The sequence below is a fragment of the Manis pentadactyla genome, chromosome 4 (assembly GCF_030020395.1).
Source record: "Manis pentadactyla isolate mManPen7 chromosome 4, mManPen7.hap1, whole genome shotgun sequence".
Taxonomy (NCBI): domain Eukaryota; kingdom Metazoa; phylum Chordata; class Mammalia; order Pholidota; family Manidae; genus Manis; species Manis pentadactyla.
Window position 1 is genome coordinate 123,188,816 of NC_080022.1, and position 22,636 is coordinate 123,211,451.

The following is a 22,636-nucleotide window of genomic DNA, read 5'->3' on the forward strand; positions in this document are numbered from 1 at the left end:
GGGAATTAAAAGGACTATGAGTGGGCTTTGTGATGCCCACCCTCTCCAACTCCTGTAGAGTTTCTCCAATTTCCTTGTGTCCCCCAGGCAATTTATACTGCTTAGTATTTGTCACCCGCCGAGGTACAGGCAGAGCTACAGGTGGGTGCTTAGCATGTCCCCTCAGAATTGCCTTTACCACATGTACCCTCAGTCTGACCTCACCTGCAGTGGTCTGTAACCACAGGCCCTGCAGGATATCTACCCCCCAAAATATATTCAGGGATGGGAGAAATGTGCACGGTATACTCCTTTGGGGGCAAATGCCTTATCGCCAGAGGGATTTGGGCTTTCTTCGCTCTAATTATCTTACCCCCATAGCCATCTGTCACAGCAGGGGTCCTGGGAAAATGCTCAGGGTTGCCATAAATCAAAGAACACTCAGCTCCTGTGTCCACCAGCGCCAGGACACGTTGTACATTTACAGGGGACCAATGAATCGCTAATTCTACATGTGGCCTCTGTCCCCACCATGTCCCCCAAAGTGGGGACTTTGACACCCCCCCTCAGTCAAACCATGATGCCCAATCATCCTCCTGTGGAGGTGAGGGCCCAGGCGAATCCTGAGTACTGTCTCCTATGAAGTTTTGCAGGGACACAGGCCAGGCATGAGGCCTTGACTCTGGTTCCCGTGTCCTGGACCTCAGCGGCTCGAACTGCTGCTCTGGCTTTAATTGATGCCACAGTTCTAACAATACTCTGTTGGGCTGCCCATCAAGTTTTTCTTTCACTATCCTGGCGTTTATCAAATCACCCCACATCTGGGTCCTTGAGACCTTCACAGGGGCCTTTGCACCTCTCCTTTCAGTCATGGCACATACTTCCCTGCGTGCCCTTATTGTTTCAACCTCCCCCAGATCTGCTAAAGTACGAGTAGCCTCACTTATGGGTTGCCCTAGGTGGGGGGCAAGAGTATTCACTAGGGACCCAAAGAGAGATGTGGGAGCTGTGTGCAGCACCAAATTTCTCATTCCTATAGTGAACACCTCTTCATCAGGGCCCTGGTGGTCCATATTATAGATGATATTTTTCATACCCAATTCCCACAGTACCTGTTGGAGCTCTGCTTATGTTTTCCAACTACTGGGAAAATATAGTAAATCACCCTGTTTAGGCCAAACTGTCCTGATGGCAACTGTCAGCCATTCCAGGAGTGTCTGATTCCCTGAGGTGTGTGGTGGGCATTTTGCAACTGCTGCCAGAGGGAAGGGTGAGTCGTCAGGGAAGCCATTCTGCTCATCTCTGTACCTGACACAACAATGTTTTCCACCCTCATATCCCAGAGACGTAAAAGTCATGTAGGCAGAGATTCCGATGGCCTCTGCCTATACCGGACTCTCATGTCCACCACCTCATCCTGGGTATAGGGGCGGAGCATGGAGTACTCCCCAACCTGGGGAGGGGCTGCTGCTCCCCCTGAGGAGCCCACAGTTGTTTCATTTTTATTTTCTTAATTACAGCCAGGTGGGCCTTTAAAACAGGAGAAGTTGGTACCTCTGGCAGTGGCCTGGGTAGCAGATCTGCCAATGGCCCCACCTCCTCTTCTCCCTTGACCTTCTTCACCAATGGCTCTTCCTCCACCATTTCTGGGGCTGAAGGCACTACTCTTTCCTCCCCCTCCCCCATGGTCTCCTGCAATGCGGCTTTTCCTGCCATCTTCCCCATCGCCGCTGCTAAGGAATCTTCTAGGAGCATGACCTGCCTTTTCAGTAACTGTCTCTCTTCTTTAACAGCATCCCATGTTACCACCCAGCCCCTCCAAGCAATGCTGAAGTGTGTCTCTCTCCCACCTAAGTCCCTCTCCCTCTCCTCACTAACCCTCTCCATAATCCTCTTTCTCTTGTATAACATTTTCCACTATCTTGATGAAAAGAGAACCTACAATGCCAGCCACTACATGGCCCCCTAAGGTCTCCAAGCAGTCTTCCAACTCACGGAGGGCTAATTCTGCAGCTTCCAGTGTTTCCACCCTTACTCAGTTCTGGGGAAGGCCCCACCCCTCTAAGAGGTACTTTACCCTAGACCAATTCCCCACTAGGGGTTCCTAACTTGGAAGCCCCACAGCTGGGGAAATAATAACAGGTGAAGCGGCACCCTCTGCCACTGCATCCACTGGGGCCTCCCCACCATCCACAGGAGCAGCCCTCTGAAAGGCTGCACCCATTATGACAGATTCTGGGTTCAGGGGCATCCTGACAAGTACACCAGATGTAAGTCCGGGGAGAGGAAATCCTGGAGCAAAATACCTCTAAAAACTGAAATCAGTCAAAGGGAGAAATAAAGTTTAAAACCTGTTTATTGCTTACAAACTGCAGTCAATTGCCATCTCTCTCCCCCTGCTCTGTAAGAAGCCAGCCAGCAAGCAAGCTAGCCCCTCCCCTTAAACTCTCAGTTTCATACACACTCTTGGTTGCCCAGGTAATTACTAATTGACATGGAGATGAACTTCTCTTCACCCCTGAGGATATGCAAATGCACTACAGCCAGGTGAGATACTCTGGAAATGTTACAATTTTATCTACACCCCCCTTAAACAGGAGAAGGTTCTCTCCATAGCCAGATCCCACACCAGCTTCAAGCTTCAGGCCTACAGGTTCAGAGACCTTCGTGAGAGCTCATTTATGATGCCTCTTCTGGGCCCACTTCTCATGGTGTTAAACGGTCTCTCTTTGGTGTTCGTCTCTGTTGCTGGGTGTTCCTGGCCTGGGGTGAATCCCTTATGAAACTGTTGAAACCAAAATAAGTCAAGGGAAAGGACAGGTTGCAAGAAACTGTTTTTATTGCTCACAGCTTGCTTGAATTCACTAGCGAGGCCCTGCAACATCCATCTCCTCCAGCTTCCGCTCATGCTCTTCTCCTCCACTTGCTCTCTACTTCCCGCCCCTTCCAGGAGGAACTCCATTGGGAGGTCCTTGGTGACTGGAAGACACCAAAACAATTATGTACCAGGAACAGAGGTAAGGAGAGAGCAGCTGCTCACTCTGCACCCTTTCCTGAGATGGTGGGGAGGCTCTGCAGTGACAAACACTTACTGATATGTAAATGAACTGTTAGGTGGGAGATTCTAGACATTTTGCAATTTACTTCACACTCTCTTTGGCTCTCTCTGTTTCTTGTATGCTGACCCACCCCCAGGTCATGAACAACCATTGATATGTTGATGACTCCCAAATTGTTATCTGTAGTTCAAACTAAGCTTGTGAGCTCTAGATACATGATTAAGGTGTATAGAATTTATTGTGGACTAGGCACACTGTTAGGCAATTTACATATATTAATTAATTTAATTCTTACAACAGTCTGAGGTATGTATATATTATTATTTCATTTTCCAGATGAGGTGTTACAGAGAGGTTACCTAACCTGCTCAAGGTCCCTCTAAATACTTCAAATAGAACCTGTCCCAAATTGAACTTACTGTTTCCTGCTGTGCTGCCACACATTTTGACCCTGTTTTATTCATTCTAGTCAATGATATCACCTGTAGGGCAAGGGAAAACTTGTTTTCATATGGATGTACCTACTAGATGACTGTGAACAACAGGATTTATTCTGAAATGGTTACCCTGCCAACCAGGGGTGCATATGTCTTGTTGCTTGTAGAGTAGGGTTCTAGGGTCACAGAAGTTTTTCACATTTATTACATATGCAAATATTTTCTTCTCTATTTTCTTTAGAAGTATTTTCTTTTTTATGTTATTGTATATATTTTTTATATTAAGTATCATTGATAAACAATCTAACGAAGGTTTCACATGAGCAATATTGTGAGTTCAACAGTCACTCATATTTATCAAGTCCCCACTGCCACCCCATTTGTCACTGTCAGCATACTAAGATGCTATAGTCATTACTTGTCTTGTCTGTGCTGTACTGCCTTCCCAGTGACCTACCTGTATTGTGATTGCTAATTATAGTACCCCTTAATCCCCTTCTCCCTCCCTCCCCATCCACCTTCTACAACCCTTTACCTTTGGTTACTGCTAGTCCCTTGTTGGAGTCTGTTGAGTCTGCTGCTTTGTTCCTTCAATTTTGCTTTGTTGTTTTACTCCAAAAAATGAGTGAAATCATTTGATACTTGTCTTTCTCCACCTGGCTTATTTCACTGAGGCTTATAATACCCTCTAGCTCCATCCACATTGTTGCAAATGATAGGACTTGTTTTCTTCTTATGGCTGAATAGTATTCCATTGTGCATATGTACCACATCTTCTTTATCCATTCATCTACTGATGGACACTTAGGTTGCTTCTATTTCTTGGCTAGTGTAAATAGTGCTGTGATAAACACAGGGGTGCATATGTCTTTTTGAATCAGGTAAATTGTTTTCTTTGGGTAAATTCCTAGGAGTGGAATTACTGGGTCAAATGGTATTTGGTTGAGGATTTTTGCATCTATGTTCATCAAGAATATTGGTCTGTAATCCTCTTTTTTTAAGGTCTCTTTGGTTTTGGTAGAGTGATGCTGGCCTCATAGAATGAGTTTGGAAGTATTTCCTTCTCTTCTACTTTTTGGAAATCTTTAAGGAGTATAGGCACTAGGTGTTCTCTAAATGTTTGATAAAATTCAGCAGTGAAGCCATCTGGTCCAGAGGTTTTCTTAGGTAGCTTTTTGATTACTAATTCAATTTCATTGCTGGTAATTGGTCTGTTCAGATTTTATGTTTCTTCCTGGATCAGTCTTGGAAGGTTGTATTTTTCTAGAAATTTGTCCATTTCTTCTAGGTAATCCAATTTGTTAGCATATAATTTTTCATAGTATTCTCTAATAATCTTTTTGAATTTCCGTAGTGTCTGTAGTGATATTTCCTTTCTCATTTCTAATTCTGTTTATGTGTGTACAGTCTCCTTTTTTCTTGATATGTCTGGCTAAGGGTTTATCTATTTTGTTTATTTTCTAAAAGAACCAGATCTTGGTTTCATTTCTTTCTATTGTTTAATTCTCTTATTTCTGCTGTGATCTTTATTATGTCCCTCCTTCTACTAACTTTTGGTTTCATTTTTTCTTTTTTTCTTCTAGTTTCTTTGTGATTTTATACTGTTTATTTGGGCTTGATTTTGTTTTTTGAGGTAAGCCTGTATTGCTGTGTATTTTCCTCTTAGAACTGCCTTCGCTGTGTCCAACAGGTTTTGGGCTGTTGAATTTTTGTTTTGTCTCCATGTATTGCTTGATTTCTGTTTTAATTTGGTCATTGATCCACTGATTATTTAGAAGCATGTTGTTTAGCCTCCATGTGTTTGTAGGCTTTTTTGTTTTCTTTGTTTAATTTATTTCTAGTTTCATACCATTGTGATCTGAGAAGCTGCTTTATTCAATTTCAATCTTTTTGGATTTATTGAGGCTCTTTTTGTGGCCTAGTTTGTAATCTATTTTGGAGAACATTCCATATGCACTTGAGAAGAATGTGTATCCTGCTGCTTTTGGGTGGCATGTTTTGTAGGTATCTACTAGGTCCATCTATCTAATGTATTGTTCTGTGCCTGTTTCCTTACTTATTTTCTGTCTGGTTGATTTGTGTATTAATGTGAGTGGTGTGTTAAAGTCTCCTAAAATGAATGTGTTGCAGTTTATTTCCCCCTTTAATTCTGTTAGTATTTGTTTTACATATTTAGGTGCACCTATGTTGGGTGCACAGATATTTATAATGGTTATATCCTCTTGTTGGATGGATCCCTTTATCATTATGTAATGCCCTTTGTCTCTTGTCAGTTTCTTTGTTTTGAAATCCATTTTGTCTGATAGAAGCACTGCTACTCCTACTTTTTTCTCCCTATTATTTGAATGAAATATGGTTTCCCATTCCTTCACTTTTAGTCTGTGTATGTCTTTGGGTCTGAAAAGAGTCTCTTGTGGGCAGCATATAGATGGATCCTGTTCTTTTATCCATTATCCCACTCTATGTCTTTTGATTGTTACTTTCAGTCCATTTACATTTAAGGTGATTATTGATAGATATGTACTTACTGCTATTTTATTAACTGTTTTCTGTTTTTTTAAATATATATTTTCTGTTTTTTTCCTCTCTTATGCTCTTCTCTTGTTATTTGATGGATTTAACCTTCAAATAACTCTTCAACCTTCTTGCAGATACATGGACTATGGAGGGTATCCCTAACACATGTCTCTAAAAGTTGTGAAGCTCAGATGAACAATTAGAAATGGAATTGTTTCCCTGAATGATATGGAGATATATTATAGTTGGTCTTTAAACTCCTAAAATATGCTTAAATTAGGAGAACTTAAAAATCAATTTACCGAAGTTTCTGACAATAAATATATAAACAACATCTTTATTGACAGCAAGCCAATAAGAGCAGTCAAATTTAGTTTATATCAAAAACATTTGAATAAGCAGAACATTAAAACTTCCAAGATTTGTATAAAAGTACAAACACAAAGAATGAACACCAAGCATAGAAAGAATAAATACTGATATGCAAAGGGCCAGGGTCCTCGGTAAAACTTAGAGCAAGTCTCTTGACACTACTGAAACTGCAATTAGATTACAAACTTGAATCTGGAACTATCAGAGAGCTCCTAGTTAAACGGCACTCAGAAACAAAAGAAGCAGATTCCTTAAGGTCTCAAAACACTGTGTAGAGAGCAGCACCAGTTGGAAGTAAGAGCAGGAAGAAGTGAGGGATGAGATGGGTAGGTCATAGTTCTTAATCAGTAAACAAAAGGTGTGCAAGATACACTCATTCTTAAGTAATCTCTACTGATTGATGCTTAGCCACTTGCTATAGACTGAATTTGTGTCCCCCAAAATTCGTGTTGAAACCTAATCCCCAGTGTGATGGTAGTAGGGGGGTAGGGGCCAGCAGGCAGAGCTGTCATGAGTGGGGTCAGGGCCCTTATAGAGGCCCCAGGGAGCTCCTTGCCCTTTCATCATGAGAAAACATAGCTAAGACAGTAATCTATGAGCCAGGGAGCAGGCCCTCACCAGACACTGAATTTTCTGGGGCCTTGAACTTGCACTTCCAGTGCCCCTAACTATGAGAATGCTGTTTATAAGCAGCTCAGTCTATGGTATTTTGTTATAGCATAGCAGCCCATACTAAGACACCACTTCATTAAAATAGGAAAAAAAACCCCAATAGAGTTTATATCCTCCCAAATTCATGTAGAAACCTAATCTCCAATGTGATGGTATATCTATCTCCCTATCTAGAGAGGCTTTCTATATACTTAGAGTGTGTCAGGTCCTTTCCACACACTTATTTAATCCTCACAATAACCTTATTAAAGAGGGATAATTTATTCTCATTTTAAAGATAAACTAAGGCTTAAGAGTAGTTTTTCAAGGTCACACGATTGCTAAGTGGTGGTGGCACAATTCAAACCCAGCTTTGAAAAGCTCATGTTGATCTTACTGTTAGTCAAAATTTGGCCCCCAAATGGTAAATACATTTTCTCTCATTTGCTTTATTGAGAAATAGCAACTATTTTAGGCTTTTTGGGACACTCTCTGCTGGAACTAGTCAACTCTGCTGTTGTAGCACAAAACAGACAAATACAACATGTAAATGAATGTGGCCAAGGTCCCATTAAACATTATTTACAGAAACAGGCAGTAGGCAGGACTTGGTATGTGGGTCCAGGCTGGTTTGTCAATTCCTGCTTTAGACTATGTGTATTGAATATTAAGGTGAAAGGTGGGGCTCCTTTTCCTTTTTCTTCCTGGGTCAGCCATTCTCCCACCCTGACCTCTCAGACCTTGAGGGTTTCCGCCCACCTTGACCCCTTCAATGTATTTTCTGTTCTTTCTAAAACTTCTTCCCAGTCCTTTCGGTCCAAACATTTCCTACTGTTGTCTTTGATTTCCATCATTACCAGATTTACACTTGATTTATACTGAATGATCTTGCTCTCTTCTACCACCACTTCTTTAATCTCGGTTTTTCCTCAGTAATAGTATCAGTGTTCACAGGAATAATGTGGAGGGGGCAAGAGCATGAACTGGCTGGTGAATGTTAATAAAGGATAGGATTTAGAAGAGAAAGAAATCTGTAACTAAGTTTTCTCCTCTATTTTGTCTATACACTTCTTTTCACCCAATAAAAACTGACATCTGAATAGTGGTTTCCTAAGTATTTTTCTGAACTTTTGCTTTTGTGTTACCAATCCCACTACTGGTCTTTGTCACCCATGTAACTTATGTCAATGTGTCATTGTGGTTTTGTATATTTTTACTTACTCGAGGGTTCTGGATACAGCAAAGACAAAGTGGCATATAGGGAGAATAAAAATGACAAAAAAGGCATGTGAACATGAAAGCCACAGAAATGGAAACTTCATGGAAGGAAGCTGCTCTTCCTCAAGTGAGTCACTGTCCCATTAGCTACTTTCCATATCTGACTGGAAGGTATGTCCTGTGTCTCAGAGTTTCTTCAGTTCTTCTTGCCAGGGATCCTAAATATAACACATGGAACCCATCAACTTTTCAGACCCTCAACATCTCAGGGGCTTTTTCTAAAAGTGACAAAGCATAGTTTACAGAAAGCAGAATAATGTGAAAAAAAGAAATCTCCCTGGTATTGTGGTTATAGAAAGTCAAGGATCCATTCAATGGCAAGGATAAGAAAAGAGGGATTTGATAAAAAACTGCAGCTAAGATTTTGACCCATTCTCTACTTCAGGGTAACTTCCAAGGAAGTAGAAGATGAAGCACTATACAGTAGAGGGATAACAATTATCAAAACCTATGAACAGCATGATCCAAGTGACCATAACTTAGAAAATGCTGTGAACAGTTATGTTAATCAAATTAGACAGTAGCCTTTGGTGGTGGTGGTGGTGGTGGTGGGGCAGAAGGGGAAGGGAATCCACAGCATATCTCAACTCTTAACCTTTAAGTTTTTATAGCTAATATAAAAGAAATTACATTCTCTGGAGAAAAGACACTATTTATGGATCTGGATCTCTACTTTGGATTCAAAGAGGATTAACTGTGTCTTCCCAATGGTTAGGATATGAGCCTTCTGCCTAACCTATTAAGAAATTCCTTACAAAGTGAAATGCTTTATCATGGTTTTGATGTAACAAAGAGAAGAACTGAATTTCACAATGGTTATATTGCTACCCACTCTCAAGGATTTCTTGAATTTCCATGCTGGGTGTTGGGGATCAAAATTTTAGATGTCTGGTTAGGAGCTTTCATATTTATCTAATCAATGGATATAAGGAACATTCTGTCTATGGCTCAAAACTATACATTATGCAAGTATAATTAGATGCATACAGAATTGGTCCTCAAGCAACATTTCATGGGGATTCCACCTATACACTCAGGTAATTAAAGCAATGATAAAACCAACTTACATCTCTTAACATTAATTTTTCAAGGTTGCTCTTCGGTGTGAATTCTTTGATGTCTGGTGAGAGATGAATTACTCTTAAAGCTTTTCCCACATTCATCACATCTATAGGGTTTCTCTCCTGTATGAGTTCTCTGGTGTTGAATAAGAGCTGATGAATGAATGAAGGCTTTTCCACATTCATTACATTTGTACGGTTTCTTCCCAATATGAATTCTTTGATGTTTAGCAAAATTTGAGCTGCGACTGAAGGTTTTCCCACACTCGTTACACTCATAGGGTTTCTCTCCGGTATGAATTCTCTGATGCTGAACAAGATGTGTGCTCTGACTAAAGGTTTTTCCACATTCACTACATTCATATGGCTTTTCTCCAGTATGAACTCTCTGATGTTTAGTAAGCGATGAGCAATGGCTAAAGGCTTTCCCACATTCCTGACATTTATAGGGTTTCTCTCCAGTATGAGTTCTTTGATGTTTAATGAGAGATGATGAGTGAAAGAAAGCTTTATCACATTCATTACATTCATAAGGCTTCACTCCAGTATGAATCAACTGATGCTGCACAAGATGTGTGCTTCGATTAAAACCTTTCCCACATTCATTGCATTCATAAGGTCTCTCTCCAATGTGAATTCTCTGATGTATTGCAAGAGATGAGCTTTCTGTGAAGGCTTTCTTGCATTCACTGCATTCAAAGAGAATTCTAGTATGAGTTCTCTGATGTTTAGTTAAATTAGCTCTGTGGCTAAAAGATTTCCCGCATTCATTGCAGCTATAGGGTTTCTCTCCAGTATGGACCCTCTGGTGTCGAATAAGCACTGAATGGTAAGTGAAGAGTTCACCACAGTCATTACATTTATGAGGCTTTTTCTCTGTATAGGTTCTCTGCTTCTTCACTAAATTTGATTTCTGTTTCAATCTTTTTTCAAGTGCATGAAAGTCATAGGATCCTTTGGGAACTCTGTCTTGAGTGAGGACAGATTTCTGACTTAAGTTTTTCCAACATACATCATGCTCACGAGCTCTTTCTTCAGGGATTGAATTCATGTGGGTGAACATTTCTCTCAAGTGTCTCTCTTGATTTCCTTGCTGATCCTCTAACCAATTTTCACATTCAAGAGTTGTTTCCAAGTTGGAGTCATACACATTATTCCTTGTCAGCCTGTCTATTAGTGCAACCTGGCACGACTCTTCTTTGGAAAAATCTTGCACTGAAGTTGAGTTTTTGCTCCCAGGTCTAGTCTCCAGGTCTGAAAGAAATTGGGAATGCAAATTTGTTTCATTCTCTGTGCTTAGTAAAAGGCAGTTCTTTCATAGGTAAGAGTTAAGGAAGGTGAAAAGCACAGCTTTGAGGGGTAAGTGGATGTGACTTATGACTTTCAATGAGAGGCAAATGGAGGGAAACAAATGCAAAGTACATGCAAAGAAAATGAGTAGACCCTATCCAGGAGAGTCAGAAAGGGAGAAAGATGACCAGAAATGAAGAAGAAGGAGGGATGCAGGTAAAGCAGTTTATCACTGAATGAGCAGGAAATGAGCACAGTAGATCAAGATGGAGGAGAATACCACTTCTGTAATAAGTATCTAGGCAATTATCACCTTAGTGTAAAGGACATTATGATGTCTAAGGTTCCAATCATCCAATCCTACTCACTTCCAAATGTGTGTTCCACTTCTAGTTTAATCTTCCTTAATAATGCTTTTGTAATATGTCCCTAATCAGAAATCTCCCAAAACATAATGGCAAATAAATGAAATTACAAGGGTGTTTGTTCACTACAACACTAACTGAGGTAGGGCAAGACTGCTAACATTTCAATATCCTTCTATAGAGAATCAATTAAATAAACTATGGTGTATATATACAGTGGAGTACTATGTAAATTTAGAAAATGAGAAAGATTTCTATATATTGCTTTGAAGTTATTTTCAGGATACATTAAATTTAAAAAATCCCACTGAGATGCAAAGAAGTGTGTACCGTTTGCTACTTTCAGTATAGGGGAAAAAAAGGGGGAGATACACACACATATATAAGTTACTTTTCTAAAACAAGTTATTTGTGTTAACATGTAATGGGTTTATAACTGTTATTTTAAATGAATTACCTAATAGATGAAAACTTTTATTTGTAATTCCATAAGTACTGGTAGATATAACCAACCTAAACAGAAGTTCTTTAGGGTTCTTGATAATTTTTAGAGCTAAACTAGGTCCTATCATGCCAAAATATTTAAGAATCACTAAGTGTACAAAAACAGAGGGAGAGTAGGTGTAAGGTAAGGTTGGAATAATGAGTAAAAGGTAGATTTTGCAAGACTATTTACTCTTTAAGGATTTTGGCTGTTACCCTGAGAGCAGCAGGAGGCCACTGAAATGTTTTTTAAGCAAAAGGGTTAGATTTGTATTCTGAAAGCATTCTCTCACTATGATATAAAGAATGGAGTATATAGGGGCAAAGGTGGAATCAGAGAAATCATCACAGGCAAACAAAAGGGAGATGGAGGAGTGCTAATGAAGAAATATTTAGAATATAATTAGATAAACAATGATGAATTGGGTAAGAGGGAAGTGTAAAGACTATACATAAATTTCTGGTTTGTATAATTTGGAAAGACAGTGAGCCTCATTAAGACAACTATTGGGAAAAGAGGGTGTGGAGAATTGGGGCATATATCAGACAATCAGTTTTAAACATGTTATACAGATCTATGAGATATCAAATGGAGAAATTAAATAGTTAAACAAATGTTCAGAACAGGAGTGCCAAGAACTCTAGGATGGAAATACAAATTTGGGATTCATCCAGATAGAGATGATAATCTGGTTATGGAAGAAAGAAGAGGCTGCAGACAGGTGACCAGTTGGACAAATCTAACTCTCAGACATGCTTTGTTTGGCCTACAATGTTTATAGAAATATTTGAGATTAGATGCTTTAGACATTAAAACTGTGAGACTTCATACAGAAATTCACATTTTGTGGGGGTTTCTCTTGAAAAAAACCAGAAGCACATTGAATGACAACAACCAATCAGAACAGAGGATAGCGCCTACTGTCTATTTTTATAAATTAAGTTTTATTGGAACACACCATACCAATTAATTTATGTATTGCCTATGATTGCTTTTACCCTATCATGGTGAACTGAGTAGTTGCAGCAAAAACTGTATGTCCCACAAAGCCCAAATTATTTATTATATAGCCTGTTACATAAAAAGTTTGCTAGCCCTTGAGCTATGAATCATGGCTACTCCTTCAACTGAGGTGTGAGCTCTTCCATGTTATCAGTCCCCACCCCGCTTTGCTTCATTCAGGTACATTACCTACTGTCAATGTAGACAGTCAAGTTTATGATTCCAGGTATATAGAGTAAGGGAAATTAAAACTAAGCTTTGGGCGATTCAAACATTTAATTGTTCAGAAAAGGAAGCTAAGAAGATACAACCAAAGAACTAAGAGACAATTCCAAATGATTAAGGATTTAAAAGAAAAATTAAAGAAAAAATATACTAGAAGAGAATAGGAGCAAATATTTCTGTCATCTTGGACAGAAGCACTAATTGAAAGGCAGAAAATGAAAGATTGTATACATTATACTTGTACATTAAAAGCATAACAAAACTGAAGGGTAAAAACAAAAAACAACAAAACCTGCAACATAACAAAGAATAAATACTTCATATGTGAAGGGTTCTTATAGATCACTAAAGAAAATGGCAATATTTCCTACATAAAAAGGGAAAAGGGTGGTGAATTGGTTAAGTCACAAAAACTGACAGACCTATGAGGGGAAATTGCCAAACACATAGTAACAGAAGATTGTAAAAGTCAGTACTCAAAAGAAAAATAAGATAGAAAAAAAAGGAATATTAAGGGGAGACTTTCTTTATGAGATGCACATACTATATAGTAATTACTACTGATAGTCAAGTAAACCAGGAAGTCTAGAAACATACCCAAGAATATGTGGGGACCTGGGTTAGCCCAGGGCTAGCAAATAACCAACAAATCAGTGACAAAGATAGATTTTTCAATAAATGATGTTGGATTATTGGCTTTAAGCATGGAAAAAGATAACAGTCCACTATTCCACACAGTATGAAAAAAACTTATCTGAAAAACAAAACTCTAACATTTTAGAATGAAGTGCAGATTATTTTCCTGACACTGAAATAAAAAAGACAATTCACAAAAAGCACATAAGATATAAAGAATAGATAAATCTGATAACATTAAAACTTAAAAATTCTATATTTTTAAAAATTTAAAATTTAAGACACCAGTATACAAAATAAGCCACAGATTAAAAAAAACATTCTTTTTTCTCACTGATTTGTAAGGGTATTTCTCAATGTAATGATACTTACTATCTAAAATATATAAGGAACTCCAACAAATCAAGAAAAAGATGTGAACGGCCCTATTCTTAAAAACCAGCAAAGAACATCAGCAGGTGGGTTATGAAATAGAAACCTGAATAGCTAATAGACATATAAAATACTCAAATTCACTCATACTCAGAGAAATGTAAATTAAAAACCATGAAATTTCATTTTATAATGATTAGATTGACAAACATCACTAAATCTAATAGCATCAACTGTTGGCCAGGATGGTGGTGGTACCTTGGCAGTTACTAATAAAACTAAACGTGATACTTTAAGACCCAGTCATTTTTATTCTGTTATCTACCCTAAGCCAACTCTCAAGATGAACATAAGGAGTCAACAGAAGAATGCTCATTGCAGCTCTCTTATAAATGGCAAAGAAGTTAAATTGTTCAGTTTTTTGATACAGTGGACTTACTCCATAGTAGTTAAAATGAATAAACACAATTCATATGCATTAACATAGATTAATATCAAAATACAATGTGAAGTTTTAAAAAATTGGATTTCAAAAGAAAAAATATAATGTAATACTATATATACATGTTGGTTTTGTACAGGTGTATATGTACATTAGAATGATTTACACCAAATAGTTACTTCTAGGGAGAAAGCAAATGAAAGGATTTAACTAAATCTGCGTATTTTTTATTTCTTAAAAATAAAAAATATCACACTATAAGAATGGCTAAAAACAAAGACAAGCAATATTAAGTGTTGATAAGGATGCATAGCAACTAGAACTCACATACTCTCATAGTGGCAATGTATTTAATACAGTAACTTTGGAGTTGGTAATTTGGTAATACCTACCAAAAGTGAACATCACCTGCCCTATGACCCAACAGTTCTACTTGTATATATATATATTCAACAGAAATTCACGTGTTCACCAAAAGACATGCAAAAGAATGTACAAAGTAGTACTATTCATATAGCCCCAAACAGGAAATACCCAAATTCCTATCAAGAGAATGGAAAAACTGGTATATTGACATAATGCAAGACTGTACAAGAATGAGACTGAATGAGCTACAATTACATGCAACAGCGTGGATGTATATTCCAGGAATGCTCAGTGAGGGTAGCCAGACACAAGCACATACAAAATGTTTCTGTTTATATAAAACTCAGGAACAGTCAAAACTAATCTCTAGTGTTAGAAGTTAGGATAAGGTTACCCCCAGAAGGAAGCAGGTGACAAAGAGCACGCAAGAATATGTCTAGGGGTGGTGGTAAGGTTGTTTTCTTGATCTGAGTGCTGGTTACACAAACGTGTTCATTTGTAAAAATTCACAGAATGGTACAACTACCACGTTTTTATGTTTTATATTGCAAAAAAGAAGAAAAAAGAAAAGAGGCAGAAGAAGCAACATATTGGTATGCATTTGATCTTGAGGGAAGATACATATGTTATTTTCTCAACTTTTATATGTATTTGAAATGCTATATAAATTAAGATATTTAAAACATAAAAGCACACAGGCACTTCTAATATTTTAAGCAGAGAAGTGTCAGTTGTTCACTGTCCTGTGGGGCTATTATTTCTGAAGGCTCCCAGGTATCTGGCTTACCTGAGTAGCTGCTTTTGCGGGTTTTTCTCTCCAACATCAATAGTTCTTTTCCATTCTCCAAATTGTAGTTCTCAGGTTTAGAAACTGGAAGCCCTGCTCATTCAGAAAAAAAAGAAAAATAGCAAAGAAATGAGACTTAGCTATTTGTGATGGCACAAGATCTATCCTAGAGTATTGTTCCAGCCCTTAACCACAAAGAAGACAGGCTATTACAGGAAAATCTGGAATAAGGGAGGATGGATGTCTAAATGAAGCTTTAAACATCTGCAGCAAGTATGGGCCTGGTGAATTTACATTCATTTGAAAATACAAATGTTTTTGCTGTCAAAAAAGAGATTTTTTTCTTTATTTCTCTACTGAGGGAGTCCCAGGGAGACAGTGCAGATTAGTGCTTAGAATAGGTAATACATTAGAAAAAGTGGGATCTTGGTAGCAGTGCCAAAAAGTTGGGACTATAGTAACTACAGTTTTTGTCTCTAATGTTTTTCCTTTCTAGTTACTAGAAGGTGCTTTCTTAGGGAATTTAATACATGACATTGGGGAGGAGCTAACACAGTTCCTTCCACCCCTCATGAGCACATACATGCACACATGCATATGCACACACATAAGACACACAACAGAGGCAGGCACAGGATCCAAACTGGCCAGAGTTCTCTGGCTCTAGTAATTGTTTCACTGATGGACATATGACCCTATTTGTTGAAACTCCCCGGACAGAACCACTCTCCTTTTCTTCCTTAGCTCTCTGTTAGAATAATGTAACCTTAGAGCTGCCCACGGCTACCTCTGCGACATAGGGAGATCCTAAGAATAAAGTCAATACAGGGCAAAGCCAAGCCCCATGATTAAAAATACATCAAAAGGAATTCCTGACAATATATTTGATTACCTGAGTCAAGATTTTTTATTTCCTCTTTAAGTTAGTGTGAATTAGATTTCTGTCACTTGAATCCAGTCTCGATACAAAACAAGAATAGTCATTTTACCAAGAACCTAGAGCAGAACAAGTTTTTCTCTGGGCCCAAAGGTACCAATACTTTATGATTCCTGAATGCAAAAGCGAAGGCTTTGTTAAGCTATTTCATTTTCAATACAGTAATGAAGCCCCATAAGCAGCTTCCAGAGTCATAGTGGAACCCATCCTTACAAAGCGAGACCAGGTTCCTATAGTTCTCCAGCATCACGTCCCTTTGTGCAGGATCCAGTTTCCCCCACTCCTCTGGGGTAAAGTCCATGGCCACATCCTTGAATGTCACTGATGCCTGAAGACACAAAACATCCTTTTGTTCACCACTGTTCACTCAATAGCCTTTCCCCCCGCAGTTTGTTGGCCCTGGAATAGATGTGTGATATATATTCAACAGGGGAAAGGACTGTGATACATGACAAGCATTCTCAAGTATTTCAGAACCTGAATATTCTATGTAAAGTTACTGGGCATCAATCAGCTACATGCCAGGCATGCTGTCCTAGTTTCAATATGAGAACCAAAAGAAGACCATGGTTTTTCCTACTGATAGACTATAATTTTTCTAGGGAATAAAGAATTAAAACATGACCCAATGAGTCAACAAGGTAGTTTAGCAAAGGAAACAAAATACAGGCACAGAAAAAAAGGCATTATCTGCATAATATTCCTTGTGAACTCACAACCTAAAGACTCAACTTAGACAATTTTATTGTCTGGACCATTTAGAATAAAATACATATATTTTTTTAAAAGTCCCTGGAAAGAGATAAAAGAGGGCATAAAGAAATGTTAAGCTAGGACCTGTCATAAAAACAAAACTATGTGTAAAAAATATAATTTTCCAACTTCTTGTTTTGTTCAGTGCTGAACCTGCAGTGTCAAAAACATTGTCTGGCATTTTGTGGCCCCTCAATAAATAATAATTGAAGATGCAACTTAGCCAATCAGAAGATGAACTGAAATACAGAATTTGTGAATGAAGTAGTCCTGGGATGAAAAGACTGGCAGTGGGCACCGAATCCTGTTAAGCACAGACTTAATGTAAGGCAAAAAGCATTAAATTGGAAAATGACAGCAACAAATAGTACTGATACTGATACAACTTATAAATGTTCATGTATAAATATCATAGGATTATATTTATGTAAGACATAATATACAAAAACAGTATGGGAATAGATATGTAGCAGTATTGAACATTCCCCTTTAAATAAAGCCATAGAAAATGGGAATAATTGGCCAAGGTTGTTGAAATATATACCAAATGCTATAACTGAGTAGAAAACACCTTTTATTTAAACATTCATGGAGCATTTGTAAAAAGTAACAAAGTAAATGTCAATAAATTCCAAAACAGAAATAGAATATCTAATAATTGAAAAAGTGTATTAAAATTTCAAAGTAATAATGAATAAAATACAGAAACCTATGCCAAATAGCTAAAATTTTACTCTAGAATATTTCCTGGCTTTAAACACTTCCATTTCACCAAAGAAAATACTGTAAATAAATGAACAAAGCACAGATTAGGGAGAGAACACCAACAGCAAACTAAGGACAACAAAGAATTACAAGACAACGGCAGAAGTTAAGTGGGGAAAGAGAAAAACAGGACAGCTGGGAAATCTGAATAAGGTCAGTAGGTTATAGTACTACACCAATATTAACTTCCTGATTTTGAAAAAAGAGAATAATAAAGTTATAGTAGAAATGTTAACTTTTGAAGAGCCTGAATGAAGACTATGTGAGAAATCTATTATGTTGCAACATTTCTTGCCACAAGCCTACTTTTTTGCTACAAGTCTAAAACTATTTCAAAATAAAGTTTCCAAAATATGGAAATAATCTGAAACTGAAAAAATGTAAGAATCATCCTTGGAAAATAAAGTGAAAGGTAAAAATCATTAAGTATGTACTAAATAGACAAGAAGTTTTAAGGAAAAATGGCCTTGATCCTACAATCTGCTTATCATAGCTAAAATGACACTCAGTGGGAATTAACTTCCAAACCATTAAAAGAAAAACATCAGAACAAAAATGCAAACCATTGCAGAAAATACAGAAAAAAAGATACAAGAACAAAGAAAGCATAGTAAATGCAATTTAAAAAATCACATGGCAAGAAAAATTTGAAATATACAAGTAACCATATTAGCGTGAATGAGTTAATTTCCCTTATATATAGGTTATTATTATTATTATTATTATTTTTAAAAACCCCACATCCTGTTCACAAAGGGACCCAGAACAAAACTCCCAAAGTTGGGGGTGGTAGATGGAAGAAAATATATAAGTCTGAATAAAGCAGTGCAAGCTCAACAAAAACATGGAAAAATATACATCAGTAGGGAGAGGTTTTGGATTTAGAAGGTAAATGATATTCCCTTTATATTTATATTTGTCTGTGCTGTTCACCTGGTTACAGTGAATAAGGATTAAAACCTTGATAATTAAAAAAAAATCTAATAAGTAAAAGATCAAAAAATTACCCCAGGCAAATTTTAGTAAGAAAAACAGTTGCTATATTACCATCAAACAAAATCCAATACTATGCAAAAAGGACAGAGTTTTAAAAATTTCCATAACAGGTTTAATCCACCCTGAATCTCTAACAGTCTTGAATCTAATGTCAAAGTGTTGAACTCTATAAAGCATTCACCCCCTCCTCTGGTACCTTTACCCTGAATTTCTTCTGGCTGCTATGCCTGGCCACCTTTAATCCATGTAGTTCAGGCAGTATTAATTCCAGCTCTGACTCACGGGTGGGAGGTGTGTTTGCACGTGTGCATGTGCAGGTATATTCCCTAGGTCAGTTCAATTAGAGAATTACGCTTAGATCTGACCAATCACATTAACAGCCACTAAAGAGTTACTCCCAGGACTTGTGCTGGAATGATTAGAAGAGAAGATGCCCTCTCCCTCTGGTCTTCTGCATGGGAAGACGCAGGCCTGCATTCATCAGCAGCCAGCCCAAGAAGAAAACCCTGCTTGAGAGCAAAAGCCATAGAGAGAAAAGGTCAGTGAAATGGAGGAAACAGGTTTTACTGTTACTGTTTGAACTTTGTTTCTAGCCAGGCCTCAACTTTTCAGTTATGTTAGTCAATAAATACCTCTTTTTGCCTAAGCCAGTTTGAGTTTTCATCAGCTGCTACTTAAAGCTCCTTGACGAATAAAGTCTTCAAGACTAACATAAGGCAGTTGAGAAAACAATGGAGACAAGCAATTATATGAGAATCCTGAGAGGTCACTTTTACAAACAGTTCCAATGTGCAATGACTATTTTTTACACTCCAGATTATAGCGGCAAAGAGAAAGGCCAGCTGAGGAATCTCTGGGTGTTGTAAGCCACACAATCATGGAGAGCTTTTTTCTCCTACACAACTTGTTTTAATAAAAATTCTCAAACATGCAAAAAGTTGAAAGACTAATACACTAATCACCCATATAGTATAATCATCACTTAAATACAATTCTTAATATCTGTCTTTGGGGAGACTGGACAGTAAGTTGCAGACATGATAACACCATCTCTATAAAATACTTCAGCATGCGTTGTCTTGGAAGATTGAATTCTAATTCTTTAAAGTAAGCCTTCCATAGGTTCCTTTTCCAGAACTCTTTTGAACTATTTGAGTATTTAGTATTTTTGTAATTCACTTCAGTGCGTAAGGTGTTTTCTTAAATTCCTACTTAACTATTATGTGTATGCTGCTTCCCTTTGAGAAACTTAAGATTTTTTAGTTTCCTAAGTTACCAAGTGCAGAAATCATAACCTAAAGAAGGCAATGCTCTTTACATGCTTGTTGAGTGACAAGAAATACTAGATGGAGAAAATAACATGTGATAGCAGAAAACATTTTCTACTAAAGTCCACCCATTAGTTACCTGGGTAATCTCTTACGAGTTGGAACTCAGGTCTCTAGATGGACTCTAATGGACAAAGAAATGCCACATCAAGAAAATAGTGCCTCTGTCCTCTGAGAAATAAGGTTGAAATCCAGTAATCAGTAGAGACTCACACTCACCTGGGATCTGGCTGTGAGGCGCAAAGCTGCCACTTCTTCCCCTTCTGTGCTTTTCCCTTGGGAAAAGGGGGAATCCTGGGAAGACAGAGCTAAGGCAAGAAAGCAGTAACGATGGGGAAGTCTCAGATTTACAAGTCTAAAATTCCCTCCATCATGCAAATTGTGTTCCCTACAAACACTGTGACTGAGGCTGATCCGCAAACAACCCAGGATCCCAGGATCATGGACAATGTCCAGGAATGCTGCGATGTGGGGCTTAAATTCATTCAGATGCTATAACCATTACACATTCTGGAAGATGGCACTTTCTGGATCTAGAAAGTAAAATAGGTCAGTTTTCCCCCAGCTTTATCTACTTTAAATTAATATCAGAAAAATAGGCTCAATGGTTCTTAAAAATTACCCTGCAAGCTTATTAAAAAAAACATAGACTGCTGGGTCCCACTTACCAAATAATTATCATTAGTTGAGTCTGGGGTGTAATCTAGAAATGTAACAAGCACATGGGGCGGGGGGTAGGATTCTGATATAGGGAGGTCACACACCAAACTTCAAGACTTATCTGGTAGAACTGGAAGTCAGTCACTGACTCCTAAAGCCTGTTTTGTCCTATACGAAACAAAAATATTTGGTCTATTGTAATCATAGGGTTATTGTGCAAAGTTGGATAACAGGTGTGGAAGATACTTTTGCCAAACAAAAAGCTAATTCTCAGACCCACTGATGGAGGCTGGGATGGTGTTATCATCTGGGAGGGACATCGTGTGAGAAAAAGTAACTTGTGCTATGCTCATCCCTTAGAAGCTAATATTTTGCGCACATTTTGGAGGTGGCTTTGAAGGTCCACTGAGCACCCACTTGGAGTGGAAAGGGGGGGTGACCCCATACTAAGCCCTCCATTCTCACTCAAAGCACCCATCCATCCCCCAGACAAAGACAACAGATAGCACTCTGCCAAGAGCCTCCTCCCTCGATGCAGCTGATTTCCCTTTAGAAGGAAGAATTTCACTCTTCCAGAACACAATTTCTGCACTTCAGCAATTCTTACCTCTCTTCTCGGGCATTTCGGCCAAATGTGTCTCCATGATCACCACCTCCTCCTGCTTCTGAAGCTTCTGCTCTTCTCCCCAGTTCAGGCCTGGCTGGACATTAAGAGTGAGAAGCCCCCGAGGCCTCGTGGTCCTCCTTCCTGCCTGCCCTCTGGAAGCTCTGCTGGAAGGTTTCGATCAGATCACGTCGGCTTTCTTTCTCGCTCGCGAGCCTAGCTCGGTTCTACGAGGCTGGAACCTGGAAAACCGGGGACAGCATCTCTGAGCCTGGGTGCTCGGATGCCTGTCCCTGTCGCTTGCAGCTGTCCCCGGGAGGACTGGCGGCTGGAAGAGACGGCGCTGGAGCTGCGGCCGAGGTTCAAGGCTCGCAAACCGATTCCATGGCGCTCCAGGCTCTCCCCGGAGCCCCGCGATTGCCCCACGCCTCGCCCGTCGCGCCCCCGCGAGCACCGCGCTAGCACCCGTGTTCCCGGGGGGGTCTGGAGCGGCAGGGGATGGGGCTCACGGTCTGCCCTTGAGGCCTCTTTCACAAACGCAATGCAGCTCCGACCCGGCACGTTGATGTCCAAGGGGGCCACCACCCCGGCCGAGCGGAGAAGAGCGGTATCCGACCGACAAACTCACCTCCCATCCCGGGCCTGACAAAGGCTACGAACTTCTTGAGCCAGGTCGCAGTCGCGCATGCGTAAGAAGGAGCGGGGCCAGGCTGGCGGGCATCATCCAGCCCCGGAACTACGATTCCCAGCAGCCCCTGGGCGGTGCCAGACTCCTTTGCCAGGCAGGTGGGAGCACACGTGGCGCGGTTGGGAGACTCTAAGGAGCGGCGGCCTCCTTCCCTCTCGCGAGAGAATCCGACTGCTTCTCTCGTGTCTATTCCTGCTGATACCAAAGAGCGCGAAAGCCTAGGACGCGGAGCGGGGGCTGTGCATGTACCGCGCTTAGTCTGTCTGATGCGGAATTGCAGCCCAGTAATTAGGATTGTTGAGGAGTTCAACCCAAATCACTCTAACGTAAGCTCCGAAGCATTGGGCTTTTACATATTTTTATCCTTCCCAAACGCATCCTTTACCCTTAAACAATGTGAGAGGTGTATTTTTAGGAACAGCGGGGTGTATACTCAAGCCAGTATTCTTCATTTGTGGACTATTTGTAATACTGAAATTGCACGTTTCGGATGAGGTGAAAAGGTTCAACCAGTTTCAACAAATTTGAACAACAGGTTCTTTGTAGGCATAAAAGTTAATTTACATTTTTCAAAAGAAGTTT

The 22,636-nt window shown here is 39.3% G+C and overlaps 1 protein-coding gene across 5 annotated transcripts; it reads right to left on the reverse strand.

The window, feature by feature from the left end:
• Positions 1 to 7,083: 7,083 nt before the first annotated feature.
• Positions 7,084 to 22,071, reverse strand: ZNF286A (zinc finger protein 286A). 5 transcript variants are annotated; one of them, XM_057500830.1, is made up of 6 exons: positions 21,995 to 22,071; positions 21,370 to 21,608; positions 20,322 to 20,410; positions 16,474 to 16,588; positions 15,324 to 15,416; positions 7,084 to 10,608 (listed from the first exon to the last, which is right to left on the reverse strand). In XM_057500830.1, the coding sequence occupies exons 2-6, from the start codon at positions 21,404 to 21,406 to the stop codon at positions 9,380 to 9,382; spliced, it is 1,563 nt and encodes a 520-aa protein (XP_057356813.1). In that variant the 5' UTR covers positions 21,407 to 21,608; positions 21,995 to 22,071; the 3' UTR covers positions 7,084 to 9,379. The 5 variants fall into 5 exon arrangements, with proteins under 5 accessions (XP_057356813.1, XP_057356812.1, XP_057356811.1 ...); XM_057500829.1 differs by having other exon boundaries at positions 7,084 to 8,451; positions 9,361 to 10,608; positions 21,370 to 22,036; XM_057500828.1 differs by having other exon boundaries at positions 21,370 to 22,036.
• Positions 22,072 to 22,636: the final 565 nt, after the last annotated feature.